The 17,183-nt window shown below is 42.0% G+C and overlaps 1 protein-coding gene and 1 long non-coding RNA gene across 5 annotated transcripts in view; one reads left to right on the forward strand and one right to left on the reverse strand.

The window, feature by feature from the left end:
• The window catches only part of TTC17 (tetratricopeptide repeat domain 17), a 125,598-nt gene extending 109,407 nt beyond the window's left edge, over positions 1 to 16,191 (forward strand). For 2 of the 4 annotated variants that reach the window (XR_011249252.1, XR_011249253.1), the window contains 4 exons: positions 11,758 to 11,877; positions 13,341 to 13,484; positions 15,058 to 15,690; positions 15,869 to 16,191. Coding sequence is in view for 2 of the 4 variants with exons in the window: in XM_069553943.1 (XP_069410044.1) it covers positions 11,758 to 11,877; positions 13,341 to 13,484; positions 15,058 to 15,189 (396 nt within the window). In the remaining 2 variants the exon portion in view is untranslated. Of the gene's footprint in view, positions 1 to 11,757; positions 11,878 to 13,340; positions 13,485 to 15,057 lie in introns of all 4 variants that reach the window. The other 2 variants (XM_069553943.1, XM_069553945.1) reach the window with 1 other exon arrangement.
• LOC138420633 (uncharacterized) overlaps positions 1 to 17,183 on the reverse strand; it is a 70,620-nt gene that overhangs the window by 11,216 nt on the left and 42,221 nt on the right. The window lies entirely within an intron of this gene.

Below are 17,183 nucleotides of genomic sequence, written 5' to 3' on the forward strand. Positions count from 1 at the left end.
GGAAGGATACCAGGCCCTCTAGAATTGTGGCCCCTACAATGACGAAGAGTAAAGGCACTTAAAGAACTGGAAAAAGTTTACCAAGAGCCCCACCCTGAAGGAGCTTTTCTGTATGATAACTAAAGAAAAGCTATCTGAAGCAAAGGAAGATTTACTAAGCAAATAAAATAACACAGGTATACAAACCCAAACAAACACTGTAGAAAACAGTTTGAGATTTCTTTTGTAATGATGAAACAAATTCTGGACAAATGTACATTTGAGAATGGGATAAACAGAGTTAAGGTATTTAAAGGCCCTTTTCGTGTTCAAGAGGGTTAAGTTAGTATGTTGCTTGGACTTTAAGTTAAAAATTGAGTAGAAATTTAAGGGTAACCTTTTAAAAAATGTGCAAATCCCAAACCTGTGAGGATAAAATAATGGAGTAAGAAGAGAAGGAAAAAAAAAAAAAAACAAGAAATGCCACCAAAAAAGGAAAAAAAGCATTCAAGAATTTGGATAAAAGAAACCAAGAAATATAATAGTCTTTAAAATCATCCACAGTGTAAATCACACTAATGTCAAATTGGAAATTTTTTAAAGGAGCTACATATATTTTTTAAGTCATACCTAAAACATAATAGAAATGCTGAAAATAATGGGAAAATACTAATCAAAAATGAATATACTACCAAAAGGTAGTAAAGACAGTTACATTAATTACCTGAAAAGATATATTTCAGAGCAGAAAAATTATTAGGGTCAGAGAGAATGACCATGTAATGATAAAAGCTTTAATTCACCAGAAATATATACCAGAAAAAGAAGTGCAAAAAACAAGATGGTTGTCTCAAGAGGCCTTACAAATAGCTGAGAAAAGAAGAGAAGTGAAAGGCAAAGGAGAAAAGGAAAGATATATACATCTGAATGCAGAGTTCCAAAGAATACCAAAGAAAGATAAGAAAGCCTTCCTGAGTTATCAATGCAAAGAAATAGAGGAAAACAATAGAATGGGAAAGACTAGAGATCTCTTCAAGAAAATAAGAGGTACCAAGGGAACATTTCATGCAAAGATGGGCTCAATAAAGGACAGAAACAGTATGGACCTAACAGAAGCAGAAGATATTAAGAGGTGACAAGAATACACAGAAGAACTATACAAAAAAGATCTTAGTGACCCAGATAACCACAGTGTTGTGATCACTCACCTGGACCCAGACATCATGGAGTGCAAAGTCAAGTGAGCCTTAGGAAGCATCATTACAAACAGAGCTAGTGGAGGTGAAGGAATTCCAGCTGAGCTATTTCAAATCCTAAAAGATGATGCTGTGAAAGTGCTGCATTCAATATGCCAGCAAATTTGGAAAACTCAGCAGTGACCACAGGACTGGAAAAGGTCAGTTTTCATTCCGTTCCCAAAGAAGGACAATGCCAAAGAATGTTCAAACTACCATACAATTGCAGTCATCTCACACACTAGCAAAGTAATACTCAAAATTCTCCAAGCTAGGCTTCAACAGTACTTGAACCGAGAACTCCAGATGTTCACGCTGGATTTAGAAAAGGCAGAGGAACCAGAGGTCAATTGCCAGCATCTGTTGGATCATCGAAAAAGCAAGAGTTCCAGAAAAATGCCTACTTCTATTTCATTGACCATGCTAAAACCTTTGTGTGGATCACAACAAACTGGAAAGTTCTTCAAGAGATGAGAATAGCAGATCACCTAGGCTGCCTCCTGAGAAATCTGTATACAGATCAAGAAGCAACAGTTAGAACCAGACATGGAATGACGGACTGGTTCCAAGTTGGGAAAGGAGTACAACAAGGTTGTATGTATATTGTCACCCTGTTTATTTAACTTGAATGCAGAGTACATCATGCAAAATGTGAGGCTTGATTCCAGCACAAGCTGGAATCAAGATTGCAGGGAGAAATATCAATAACCTCAGATATGCAGATGAAACCACCCTTATGGTAGAAAGCAAAGAGGAACTAAAGAGTCTCTTGATGAATCTGAAAGAGGAGAGTGAAAAAGGTGGCTTAAAACTTAGCATTCAAAACTCTTAAGATCATGGCATCCGGTCCCATCATTTCATAGCAAATAGATGAGAAAACAGTGGAAATAGTGACAGACTTTATTTTCTTGGGCTCCAGAATCACTGCAGATGGTGACTGCAGCCGTGAAATTAAAAACAGTTGCTCCTTGGAAGAAAAGTTACGATTAACCTAGACAGCATATTAAAAAGCAGAAATATTACTTTGCCAACAAAGGTCCGTATAGTCATGGTTTTTCCAGTAGTCATGTATGGATGTGAGGGCTGGACCATAAAGAAAGCTGAGCACCAAAGAATTGATGTTTTTGAACTGTGGTGTTGGAGAAGACTCTTGAGAGTCCCTTGGACTGCAAGGAGATCCAACCAGTCAACCCTAAAGGAAATCAGTCCTGAATATTCATTGGAAGGACTGATGTTGAAGCTGAAGCTCCAGTACTTTGGCCACTTGATGCAAAGAAGTGACTCATTAGAAAAGACCGGATGCTGGGAAAGATTGAAGGCAGCTAGAGAAGGGGATGACAGAGGATGAGATGGTTGGATGGCATCACCGACTCGATGGACCTGAGTTTGAGTGAACTCCAGGAGTTGGTGATGGGCAGGGAAGCCTGGCGTGCTGCAGTCCTTGGGGTCGCAAAGAGTCAAACACTACTCAGCAACTGAACTGACTGATAATGATAACCTTATGCATACCCAGTAAGATAACTTCAAAATATATAAAGCAGAAAATGATTGATTTAATGAAACAACCTGACAAACCAACACACACACACACCTTTTTCTGCTGCTGATAAGCCAGTCAGTCCATTCGAATTTATATTCATAAGTATATTAGCCTGTGGTGTAGCTTCAGGAGAAGCTAAAATTTCATCACCCAAATTAAAGGAGAAAAATTATGAAATCATTTCAGTAGATTGCATTTGATAAAATTCAGTACATTCATGAACTAAAGGTAGTACAAATTAAGAATAGAGAAGAATTTCTTTAATCTGATGAGAAGAATCCACAAAACATTTTTATCAATGATAATTCTTAATGGAAGAAGTATTTTAAATAATTCTTTGAAGTCAGGAAAAATAATGCCCACCATTACCCCTTCTTCTCAGCATTGTACTGAAAGTCCTAGCATAAGTATTAGGAAGAAAAAAAACATGTTATTCAGAAATGATGTGATTATCTGCATAGCAAACCTAAAAGACACACACATTTTTAGAAGTAACAATGTGTTATCAAGGTAGTTGCCTGTAAAGTCAGTAAATAAAAATGTTACATTTCTATACAGCAGCAATAAATACTAGAAAACATAATTTTAACATGTAGTTACTTTGTTACAAAAATATAGTTCTCCAAAAAAAAATTTATATAAAATTCCCAGTACTAAATCTAACCAGAAAGTCATAAGGCCTATGTGCAGAAAGTGATAAAACTTTACTGAAAGACATTTTAAAAGACCTAAATAAGCAGAAGGGTATGTAATGTTCATGGATAAGAACATACATACCATAAACACCTCAGTTTTCCACAATTTGATTTATAAAGTCAATTCTGTTATAATCAAAATAACAGGTTTTGGGGTTTTTTATGGCTCTTGAATAGCAGATCTTTACATTTATATGGAAGAGTAAAAAATAGATATGACATTCATGAAAAGAATAAGGTTGTGAGAATTGCCTTACTTTTATAAAAAATTATAAAATAAAACATTGTGCCATTTACTCAAGGAATAAACAAAAATAACAAAGGTGAATAAAAGCCTGTATAACAGTCTCTAGCTTACATGGAGCTATGCAAGATCAGTGGGGAGGAAGCTTTCTAGGGCAGTTACTTAATTTCAGTCGGCCCCTCACATCCTACACAAAAAATGAATTCCACACAAATTAAGGATTCAAGCATCAAAAACAAAACTTTAAAAATTAAAATATGAGAGATGATCTTTCTGGCCTTGAAGTACAAAAAGGTTTCTTGAAGAAGATTATAAAAGCACAAACCAGAGAAGAGAATGTTAATAGGTTCAACTACATTAACATTTAAAATGTTTTAATTAAAGATTTTTTTTAATGAAAAAGAAGCCAGAGTAAGGAAAATTCATGTAACACTCTTAGTTTATAAGGATTAATATGCAGAGCATGGAAATAAAGTGATGAGAAAGATAAATAAGATAGAAAAAAGTATAGAAAAGATATTAACAGACATTCGACAGAAAACAGTAAGACCAATGTGTCTATGACCAATAAAAAAACAGTTCTCAATCTCACTAATAGGAAATGCAGATTAAGGCTACAGTAAGATACCGTTTCACCCCCACTGATAATACTAAGAATTGTAAAGGGTAGAAAGTAGGAGGCACTTTTAAACATTGCTGGTAGGACTGTAACTTGTCGTAAAACCTTTAGGAAGCAATTTTACTTTCTCTTGGACATTGGCACATCCTGGGATGTAGCAGCTCCACTCCCATGTATATAGACTAGAGAAACTCCTTGCACATTTACTGACAACAGGAAGTAATGCAAACTCCTCCCCCCATTTACAGAAAATGGATAAACACATTATGGTATATTCACTTAATGGATGTTTAATTGTGTATAAAGGAAATTGAGTGAGCTAAGAACTACATTCAGCAACATGGAGTGCCTAAGAGTGTTGAGTAAAAACCCCCAAATCCCAGAAGACTGCTTACAGTATTATACCATTTTTATAATGCACAGGAAGAAGTCAACTAAGCATTGTATTATTGGGGTAAATATGTGTATGTGTGCGATAGAACAGTGTTTAAAAAGAGCAGTGGAAATCAAATCAATAAAATTAGAAATGAAAATGGAGAGATCACAACAGATAACACAGAAATACAAAGGATCATAAGAGATCTACTATCAGCAATTATATGCCAATAAAATGGACAATGCGGAAGAAATGGACAAATTCTTTGAAAAGTACAACTTTCCAAAACTGAACCAGGAAGAAATAGAAAATCTTAACAGACCCATCACAAGCACAGAAATTGAAACTGTAATCAGAAATCTTGCAGCAAACAAAAGCCCAGGTCCAGACGGCCTCACAGCTGTATTCTACCAAAAATTTAGCGAAGCGCTAACACCTATCCTACTCAAACTCTTCAAGAAAATTGCAGAGGAAGGTAAACTTCCAAACTCATTCTATGAGGCCGCCATCACCCTAATACCAAAACCTGACAAAGATGCCACAGAAAAAGAAAATTACAGGCCAATATCACTGATGAACATAGATGCAAAAATCCTTAACAAAATTCTAGCAATCAGAATCCAACAACACATTTAAAAGATCATACACCATGACCAAGAGGGCTTTATCCCAGGGATGCAGGGATTCTTCAATATCTGCAAATCAATCAATGTAATTCACCACATTAACAAATTGAAAAATAAAAGCCATATGATTATCTCAATAGATGCAGAGAAGGCCTTTGACAAAATTCAACATCCATTTATGATAAAAACTCTCCAGAAAGCAGGAATAGAAGGAACATACCTCAACATAATAAAAGCTATATATGACAAACCCACAGCAAACATTAATCCTCAATGGTGAAAAGTTGAAAGCATTTCCCCTAAAGTCAGGAACAAGACAAGGGTGCCCACTTTCACCGCTACTGTTCAACATAGTTCTGGAAGTTTTGGCCACAGCAATCAGCAGAAAAAGAAAGAAAAGGAATCCAAATTGGAAAAGAAGAAGTAAAACTCTCACTGTTTGCAGATGACATGATCCTCTAAGAAAACCCTCATAGAAAACCCTAAAGACTGCACCAGAAAATTACTAGAGCTTATCAATGAATATAGTAAAGTTGCAGGATATAAAATCAACACACAGAAGTCCCTTGCATTCCTATACACTAATAATGAGAAAGTAGAAAAAGAAATTAAGGAAACAATTCCATTCACCATTGCAACGAAAAGAATAAAATACTTAGGAATATATCTACCTAAAGAAACTAAAGATCTATATATAGAAAACTATAAAACACTGATGAAAAAAATCAAAGAGGACACTAATAGATGGAGAAATATACCATGTTCATGGATCAGAAGAATCAATACTACCCAAAGCAATCTACAGATTCAGTGCAATCCCTATCAAGCTACCAGCGGTATTCTTCACAGAGCTAAAACAAATAATTTCAAGATTTGTATGGAAATACAAAAACCCTCGAATAGCCAAAGCAATCTTGAGAAAGAAGAATGGAACTGGAGGAATCAACCTGCCTGACTTCAGGCTCTACTACAAAGCCACAGTCATCAAGACAGTATGGTACTGGCACAAAGACAGAAATATAGATCAATGGAACAAAATAGAAAGCCCAGAGATAAATCCACACACCTGTGGACACCTTATCTTCAACAAAAGAGGCAAGAATATACAATGGATTAAAGACAATCTCTTTAACAAGTGGTGCTGGGAAAACTGGTCAACCACTTGTAAAAGAATGAAACTAGATCACTTTCTAACACCACACACAAAAATAAACTCAAAATGGATTAAAGATCTAAACATAAGACCAGAAACTATAAAACTCCCATAGGAGAACATAGGCAAAACACTCTCTGACATAAATCACAGCAGGATCCTCTGTGATCCACCTCCCAGAATACTGGAAATAAAAGCAAAAATAAACAAATGGGATCTAATTAAAATTAAAAGCTTCTGCACAACAAAGGAAACTATAAGCAAGGTGAAAAGACAGCCTTCAGAATGGGAGAAAATAATAACAAATGAAGCAACTGACAACTAATCTCAAAAATATACAAGCAACTTATGCAGCTCAATTCCAGAAAAATAAATGACCCAATCAAAAAATGGGCCAAAGAACTAAATAGACATTTCTCCAAAGAAGACATACGGATGGCTAACAAACACATGAAAAGATGCTCAACATCACTCATTATCAGAGAAATGCAAATCAAGACCACAGTGAGGTACCATTTCACACCAGTCAGAATGGCTGTGATCCAAAAGTCTACAAGCAATAAATGCTGGAGAGGGTGTGGAGAAAAGGGGACCCTCTTACACTGTTGGTGGGAATGCAAACTAGTACAGCCACTATGGAGAACAGTGTGGAGATTCCTTAAAAAATTGCAAATAGAACTGCCTTATGACCCAGCAGTCCCACTGCTGGGCATACACACTGAGGAAACCAGAATTGAAAGAGACACGTGTACCCCAATGTTCATTGCAGCACTGTTTATAATAGCCAGGACATGGAAGCAACCTAGATGTCCATCAGCAGACGAATGGATAAGGATGCTGTGGTACATATACACAATGGAGTATTACTCAGCCATTAAAAAGAATACATTTGAATCAGTTCTAATGAGGTAGATGAAACTGGAGCCTATTATACAGAGTGAAGTAAGCCAGAAAGAAAAACACCAATACAGTATACTAACACATATATATGGAATTTAGAAAGATGGTAATGATAACCCTGTATGTGAGACAGCAAAAGAGACACAGATGTATAGAACAGACTTTTGGACTCTGTGGGAGAAGGAGAGGGTGGGATGATTTGGGAGAATGGCACTGAAACATGTATACTATCATGTAAGAAACCAATCACCAGTCTAGGTTCGATACAGGATACAGGATGCTTGGGGCTGGTGCACTGGGATGACCCAGAGAGATGATATGGGGAGGGAGGTGGGAGGGGGGGGTTCAGGGTTGGGAACTCATGCACACCCATGGTGGATTCATGTCAATGTATGGCAAAACCAATACAGTATTGTAAAGTTAAATAAATAAATAAAAAGTTAAAAATAAATAAATAAAAAGAGCAGTGGGATCATAAACACAACACTTGGGATAATGTATGCCTCTGGAGCAAAGCCAGAGGCCAGCACCGTGAGAGAAGACACAGGTAGATGCAAGGTACCTCACCACCCTGCCACCACCATTTACAGAAAGTAGATAAACATATCATAGTATATTCACCTAGTGGACAGTGTAATTGTGCAGCAAGGAACTTGCACGAACTAAAAACTACATTCAGCCTCATGGGTGAATCTTATGAGGGTAGTAGTTTCTGGGATATTGATTATTTTATGCTTTACAGCATAAGTGTATATTTTATATAATTACATATTATCTATGTGTATATATTTATAACACATATATAACCTATATATGTGTTCCTTGGAGTGTGTCATATATTGGCAGTAAGTGTGTTAGTCAGTCAGTCACGTCCGACTCTTTGTGACCCCGTGGACTGCAGCCCACCAGACTCTTCTGTCCATGGAATTTTTCAGGCAAGAATATTGGAGTGGGTTGCCATCTCCTGCTCCAGGTATGTTCTTTGGAATGTGTCAGATATTGGCAGTAAAGAAAGATAATTTTATTTTCTTAAAAAAAAAACACACACACAACAAAAGAATCCTTTTGATAAGCCAGTCAGAAGGATCAAGTCATTAAGAAGGAGGGGTACATCAGGGTAGCTTCAGAGTTACTGTCATGTTACACCAAGAAGCAATGGAGCAATGCCAGCAGATTATTCAAGGAAAGAATGGGCCACGGTTATATCCAGCCAGTTGTGTTTCAGGCATAAAGGCTACAGACAAAGTTCTGAACATACTCGATTGTATTAGTTTGTTAGGGCTGCCATAACAATACTGCCGGCTGCTGCTGCTGCTAAGTCGCTTCAGTCATGTCCGACTCTGTGCAGCCCCATAGACGGCAACGCACCAGGCTCCCCCCGTCCCTGAGATTTTCCAGGCAAGAACACTGGAGTGGTTGCCAGTGTTCTTGCCAATGCACGAAAGTGAAAGTGAAGTCGCTCAGTCGTGTCCAACTCTTAGCGCCCCCATGGACTGCAGCCCACCAGGCTGCTCCGTCCATGGGATTTTCCAGGCAAGAGCACTGGAGTGGGGTGCCGCTGCCTTCTCCTTCATTTCTTCTTCTACTGCCGACAAGGTGACTGGAACAACAGAAATGTATCCTCTCAGTGCTGGAGGCTACAAGTTGGGGATCCAGGTACCGGCAGGGTTGTTTTCTTCTCAGGCCTCTCTCCTTGGCTTGCAGCTGGCTATCCTCTAGGCAGCTCTTCAAGTGGTCATCTGCACAGAGGACACTGATGTATCTCCTTCTCTTCTATAAATCCACTTACATTAGATTTTGTTGTTTGGTCACTAAGTCGTGTCCAACTCTTTTGCTACCCCATGGACTATAGTCCACCAGGCTCCCCGGCAAGAATACTGGAGTGGGTTGCCATTTCCTCCTCCAGGGGATCTTCCTGACCCAGGGATCGAACACGCATCTCCTGCATTGCAGGCAAATTCTTTCCTGCTGAGCCACCTAGAAAGCCAGTTACATTAGATTAGGGCCCTACAATAATGACCTCATTTTTAACTTAGTATGCTCTCTAAAGACTCTATTTCTAAATACAGTTGCATTCTGAGATAACTAGGGATTGAGACTTGAACATATAACTCTGGGCAGACACAATTCACCCCATGACAACCGTCTCAGAGAATAATTTTCCTATTAACCCTTCTTAAGAAAACTATTAAAAGATAAACTTTAGCCAACCAAGAGATGACTAGAGAAGCCACACAAAAGTAATGTCAGTAATCAAGGAATATATTTACATGTAGAACCAACACAAAAACAAGGCAGGAAATAGTATTTATATCACCCTATGTGCCCCACCAATGAAAAATGATAGAATTACCAAAAAAATAGATTGAAAGAACAAAACAAGATAGGAAGCAGAGTAAGTTTTCCAGTTGCCTCAACCAGAATGGCTGGGAATTAGAAACATCCATCAAAAGGGGTAAATGAAACAGGGAAATTAAAAATTAGATGTAGATTAAAGCTATTTCAAATCCTGAAAGATGATGCTGTGGAAGTGCTGCACTCAATATGCCAGCCAATTTGGAAAACTCAGCAGTGGCCACAGGACTGGAAAAGGTCAGTTTTCATTCCAGGCCCAAAGAAAGGCAATGCCAAAGAATGCTCAAACTACCACACAATTGCACTCATCTCACACGCTAGTAAAGTAATGCTCAAAATTCTCCAAGCCAGGCTTCAGCAATACATGAACCGTGAACTTCCAGATGTTCAAGCTGGTTTTAGAAAAGGCAGAGGAACCAGAGATCAAATTGCCAACATGCACTGGATCATCGAAAAAGCAAGAGAATTCCAGAAAAACGTCTATTTCTGCTTTATTGACTCTGCCAAACCCTTTGACTGTGTGGATCACAATAAACTGGAAAATTCTGAAAGAGATGGGAATACCAGACCACCTGACCTGCCTCTTGAGAAACCTCTATGCAGGTCAGGAAGCAACAGTTCGAACTGGACATGGAACAACCAACTGGTTCCAAATAGGAAAAGGAGTACATCAAGGCTGTATATTGTCACCCTGCTTATTTAACTTCTATGCAGAGTAGATCATGAGAAACGCTGGGCTGGAAGAAGCATAAGCTGGAATCAAGATTGCTGGGAGAAATATCAATAACCTCAGATATGCAGATGACACCACCCTTATGGCAGAAAGTGAAGAGGAACTAAAAACCCTCTTGAGGAAAGTGAAAGAGGAGAGTGAAAAAGTTGGCTTAAAGCTCAACATTCAGAAAACGAATATCATGACATCTGGTCCCATCACTTCATGGGAAATAGATGGGGAAACAGTGTTGGACTTTATTTTTGGGGGCTCCAAAATGACTGCAGATGGTGACTGTAGCCATGAAATTCAAAGATGCTTACTCCTTGGAAGAAAAGTTACGACCAACCTAGATAGCATATTGAAAAGCAGAGACATTACTTTGCCAACAAAGGTCTGTTTAGTCAAGGCTATGGTTTTTCCAGTGGTCATGTGTGGATGCGAAAGTTGGACTGTGAAGAAAGCTGAGTGCCAAAGAATTGATGCTTTTGAACTGTGGTGTTGAAGAAGACTGTTGAGAGTCCCTTGAATGCAAGGAGATCCAACCAGTCCATTCTAAAGGAGATCAGTCCTGGGTGTTCTTTGGAAGGAAGGATACTAAAGCTGAAACTCCAGTACTCTGGCCACCTCATGCGAAGAGTTGACTCATTGGAAAAGACTCTGATGATGGGAGGGATTGGGGGCAGGGGGAAAAGGGGACGACAGAGGATGATGAGATGGCTGGATGGCATCACCGACTCTATGGACATGAGTTTGAGTGAACTCTGGGAGTTGGTGATGGACAGGGAGGCCTGGCGTGCTGCAGTTCATGGGGTTGCAGAGAGTCAGACAACTGAGCAACTGAACTGAACTGAATAGCCATCTGGAAAAAAAATAAATTGGAGCCTTATCTTTTACTTTACACCAAGTTAAATTCTAAGTGGATCAAATATTTAAGTGTGAAAAGTGAAACTAGAAAAGTTCTGAGGAAAACACATGGTAAAACTTCTTGATAACCTTGGAGTAAACAAGACTTTCCTAACTACAGCTGAAAATCCAGAACCCACTGGAAATAGACTAATAAACTGAAGTGTGTAGAAGTTTAAGATTTGAAAACTATGATCCAGAGAGGTTAAATGTTTATTAAAAAGGCTGTAATAGTAGAATCAGGCTTGTGGGATGGTTACTAAGGTCAATGAGAGGGTGAACGTAAGGTGCGAGGCAGACCACCAGCACCAGGTAAATAGCTAAATGGTCATTAACTTGAGTTGCGATTCCTAATCTTGGTGGTAAATTAGTATGTTATTTAAGAGACATCAGCTTTAACTGACCTTTCCTTTGTAGAACCAGACGTCCTGGGTCCTTTCCAGCATGGCAGCCCTCTACTGGAGAGTGAAAGGCCAAGGAAAGAAGGCGATTGACTGCCTGCGCCAGGCCCTCCATTATGCCCCACACCAGATGAAGGTGAGTGGGGCTCCGAGGGTGTGAATTCCCATCCCTCAGCCATTTCCTGTGCCCACTGCTTTATTCTGAGGCTTCACCAACCTTCCTCATGCTCAGAAAGCAGCAGAAGGCGAAGGGTGGAGAAACTTAACGACCCACTTGTGCTGCCACAAGCCTGAGCTACACCTACCTCCTTACCTCAGCAAGAGGGGCCATCGGGGAAGGGCTTCAGGATCCCGGAAAAACACTGTATCAGGAAGAGGCGCGGCTGAGTCGTAAATGCAGCTCTAAGTGCAACTCTGCCTCTTGCTACCTTTGTGATCACCTTTGTGACCTCTCAGTACCTGTGTGACCTTAGGCAAGTTCTTAAACCTCTGTGACCTCATATAATGACATGTCTCTGTGGGTGTCCAGCAAGGACAAACGTGGGTCTTTTTTCTGTTCTTCTGTATCTCCTATGGAAGAACCCAGTGATACAGAATAATGGTGTATAGATACCAGTTGCTCAGGTTACGCATCTAAAGGGGGCTTCCCAGGTGGCGCTAGTGGTAAAGAACCCGCCCGACGATGCAGGAGACACAGCAGACTTGGGTTCTATCCCTGGGCCAGGAAGATCCCCTGGAGGAGGGCATAGCATCCCACCCCAGTGTTCTTGCCTGGAGAATCCCACAGACAGAGGAGCCTGGCGGGCTACAGTCCATAGGGTTACAAAGAGTTGGACACTCCTGAAGCGGCTGAGCACACATCTAAAGGGAGTTAATATTTGTGATAATGATACTGCAACTTTTTCAGCCCATCATCCTGTGCTCTATACTTCTGGCTATCACTAGGCTCCGCAACAAGAAGGGCCAAGACGCTGGATCAGGGGTCAGGGAACTTTTCTGTGAAGGGGCAGATAGTACAAATTTAGGCTCTGAGGCCAGCCTGCCTCTTGCAGCCACTCAGTTCTGCCATGATAACATGAAAACAGCACAGAAGTACCTCGGGGAATGGGAATGATGAGGTCCAATAAAAAGTTACAGAGTCGGGCAGCAGGCTGGACGTGGCCTGTGGCCACAGCGCGCCAACCCTGCCTCAGAGGGCGCCGTGATCCTTGCAGAGAACAGCTCGGCTCTGTGACAGCGAGCCTCAGTGTGGACCGTGGACAGAGTCTGGCCACCAGCTACTCCTCACAAGCTGCAGTGTGACCCGGAGCTGGCACCACAATGGAGAGCAGCTGCCTCACTCAGCAGGTTGTTCACCCAGCTGACAGTTTTGTTTGTTTTTTGAGGCAAGACTCTCTCCATGAGAGAAGTGCTGCACAGCTGGGCTGGCACACGCTCCTTCCCCCTCACAGACCCGCAGCAGACAGAAGCCCCCACATCGAGCTGCACGACTCTCATTCACCAGGGAGCACTGACCACTTTGCTTACGGTCACCACAGCCACAAGTGAGAGCCCAGAAGCCAACTTTCTTCCCTTCTCGCCCCCCCCCTCCTCTCCCAGGACGTGCCCCTCATCAGCCTGGCCAACATCCTGCACAACGCCAAGCTCTGGAACGACGCCGTCATCGTGGCCACCATGGCGGTGGAGATCGCGCCGCACTTCGCCGTCAACCACTTCACGCTGGGCAACGTATACGTGGCGATGGTGAGGCTGGCCTGGGAGCCGCGCGAGCCACCCCTGCTGCCTTCTGTCAGGGACGCGCCTCTAGGTCCAAACCTCTGACTAGTCAGTGGCCTCTGGTTTCCTTAAGTTGTGTGTCTAAAGTTGCGGCTCCCCACCACAGGTATAAGCCATGGTAGGGGGGTTGTAAGTTTTTTTAAAACACAGTAAACTCACCCAGGTATTTGCAGCTGCGTAGTCCTCACCATAGTTTAACACTGGACAGGCCCATTTACCTACTTTCCTGAAGACTGCACTTGTTCCAGAAAAGCCTCCCCTAACACTCCAGGTGGACACACGCACCCAGGCGCACTTACTGCCAGGCCGGGCCAGGTCCCCAGGACTGCTCCCATGTGCCCTGTGTGGATTTCCCTTGTTGTCTTTTCACCTTAGTTTTATAACTTTTGTTTTGAGTATTGGTCTCTCCCACCAGACCAGGAGCTCCTTAGGGACTCCTCTTCATCTCCCTGTTCCTAGCTAGCACTTCACGGGGTTTGGCACATAGTAGGTGCTCACCAAAGGTTTAATGAATGGCGGAATGCCACTAGTTCCCTGGGATACCATTTACAGCCAAAATGGCAGAGCCATCATCCAGAACCCTGTTGGGGTCAGAAGGAGGACCAGTGTCGGAACTCAAAGCCCCAGGGGTCTCGCAGAAGCTGTCATAGCTGAGTCTAACATGAGAGTCATGCCATCCGCTTTCATCCAAAGTTTAGGGTCCAGCATGAGGCTCTTTCCAAGGTGCTCTTCATAAAGGTTAATGTAATGAGCAGCTTCAGGCTCCAAGTTGTATGTGTCATCCTTCACTTCAAAGGCAGGAAATTTAATTTGGCCAGGTAGGGCTTGCTGAATGTGTGGATTTCCCTCTCTGCTTCTTAAAATTGAAGAATCTATTTTCGTCCCCAGTAAATGCAAAATTTGCTGCTATGAGTGAGGAATTCTGCCTCTCATTTGGCTGGTAGGAGTCATTTAAGTGGTAGATTCGGGCTCTTCTTCAGGAGTATTAGTCTAAGTAAAAGATGAACACCTTCTGTGTGGCAGTGATCATTTCCAAACCAGGTTCGTATTTTCAAGTGTCAGGGAGAATAAGAAACTGCTTCAAAATTTACAAGTCTAATTGAGATACCTGACTTGACTTCCTTCTTTCCAGTTACAGTAGAAAATTCAAGTAGATGCAAAATAAGGTTTTGCCAGACATAGTTCTAGAGGTTTCTGTGAGGATTACAGGAAGGGATTCCATGCAGCCCCTGGCTCTGCGCCTGGTGCACAGCAGAGCCCGGTGACAGTGGTTCCTGCCGTGGGGCCAGGTCTCTGTAGAGCTGGTCCCCCTCTGCCTCTGGCTCTTGGGCTGTGCCACAGTTTTCTTTGTAATCTGTGACCCCAGGGATGGAGGTCGTTGTCCCCAGCACCTCAGTTTTCCTCAGAGGTTTAGATGCGCTGAGAAAATAACTGCAGGGCCGCCACTGCCACAGACATGCTCTTCAGGAAAAAAGATGCCACCACATCTGTTTAGTCTGGTGGCCATACCCCTCTCACTCTGTCCCTCTGCCCCTCACAGGAAGAGTTTGAGAAAGCACTGGTGTGGTACGAGTCTACCCTGAAGCTGCAGCCCGAGTTTGTCCCCGCCAAGAACCGAATCCAGACCATCCAATGTCACTTGATGCTGAAGAAGGGCCGGCGCTCTCCTTAGCTCATCCCTCCCGCCTCTCCTGTCTCTCTTCTCACGCTCTTCAAAAAATGAATAAGAAACCAATCATTGTCAGTATCTGCTTTTAATGTTGTGTGTGAAAATAACTGAATAAGACATATAACAGGACTTTTACATATGTGGGAATTGTTTTGTTTTTGTTTTTAAGTTCCTTCTTTCCCCCGGGCAGCCTCAGAAACGTAAATTTCTTAAAAGGAAAATGCAGCTTAAAGATATTGTGTAAATACTGAGCCAAGACATTTCTGGAGCCGTGCTCTGTCTCCAAAACCTCAATGCCTGTAGGGCTCTTCTCAGTGGTCCAGCCAGCGTCCGAAGCCACATGGCACCTTCTCCGCTTCTCGTCGCAGCCTCTGTGTCCATGCAAATGCAGAAGCCCGTCCGGCGCCAGTCAGCAAGAAGCGCTGTTCGCGCTCTTCCCGCTAGCTCTCCACGCTGCCCCCCGGCCTTGCCCGTTCCATGCTGCTACGTTACAAACTCTCAAAGGTAGTTTGCGGGGGGAGGGAGGAAGGGGAAATGATTTTAAAAGCAAAATATTTACAACAACAGAAACCCTTAGGATCACCTGACCTTTGTGCTGTTATTTATGTTGGGGAGGGAGGGGGGCTGAGAAGGGGAAATCAGCAGTGTACAACATCGCTATCATTTGTACTTTAAATTGCAGATCACAAGGAAACCAATACGTTGACATCCTATATAACAGGTTTATATATAGAGAATATGTATATTTGAAGCCCTCAGCAGACTGAGTCTGTGTTTTACTAACTCTTTGTTCGCCGTGTTACCCATCTTGGAATGAGGCGTGAGTGTCAGGTCCCTCTCCCTGAGGCCTTCAGACTGCGCCCCTCAGGAGAGTGAGGAGCCAAGGCTGAGTGTTTCCTTACAATGCTTATACCTCTGGTCCCAGGAGAGTCAGAAACTCCAGGCATTTGGGAATCTTCAAGGGCACATACTGAGGACAAAAATAAAAGTCGTTTATGAACAAAATAGGCCTGTGGCATGGTTTTTCTTTAGAATCAGGCTCATCCGGGCAGCTCTGAAGCCTCACTGTAACCCTGGGTCAGGTCTTCTCACATCCTAGGTTGTCTTTTTCTCTTTTTCCACAACAAAGTGAGCGGAGAAATAGTCCATCACTAGGTTTTATGGCTGATGATCCTACACGATGCATTTGACCACGGAAAATGCACAGTCAGCAGATGTTCAGAGTTGGCATTTGACCTTCCAGGGAAAAGAAGACTCTAAAGCACAAAGTCACGTCCCCTGCTGTGAGCACCGATCCTAATGTTCTTCCGGGTGAGCTTTATGGGGAACCTCGGTGAGAGTCATACCAGTGTGAAATTGAGCACTCCTTTTGGGACAGGACTCTGCCGAACACAGGGTTTCCTAGAACACTATCAGACACCGATCATCTCAAATACTGGGTCACTGAACCCAGAGCATTTGGTTCTAGCACAGACTGTAATTTCTTAGAAGCAGGTGAGCAATTAGACATGCCTGTCCACTCTGTCTTTTGTGCAGCCCGAGTCCAGCTGATTTCAAGCAGTTTTATCAGATGTATTTTGAGAAGAGGCTCACTTTGTTGCTGGATAAAGTGAAGCTCTTTTCACTCAGAGTATCTTTGCCTGTGTCTGAATATGTTCCCTGCTTCCCCACCTCTCAGCAATGTGGCATTTAGTTTTTCCTGAAACTTGCAACTATTGTTTTTTTTTTCATTTACATACAATGGGAAATTCATTCTGTGGTGTACAGTAATGTGAGGTTTTCTTTGTTTTTTCTCCTGGCACCATGCAGCATCTGGGATCTTAGTTCCTTAACCAGTAATTGAACCCGCGCCTCCTTGCATTGGAAGCACAGAGTCTTAACCACTGGACTGCCAGGGAAGTCCCTTTGTGAGTTTTGACAGATGCGTGGTCATGCAGCCACCACAACAATCAGGATATAAAACTTTGATCACCTCCAAAAGACTCTCTCACTCTGCC

This window comes from Ovis canadensis, chromosome 15 (assembly GCF_042477335.2).
Source record: "Ovis canadensis isolate MfBH-ARS-UI-01 breed Bighorn chromosome 15, ARS-UI_OviCan_v2, whole genome shotgun sequence".
NCBI lineage: Eukaryota > Metazoa > Chordata > Mammalia > Artiodactyla > Bovidae > Ovis > Ovis canadensis.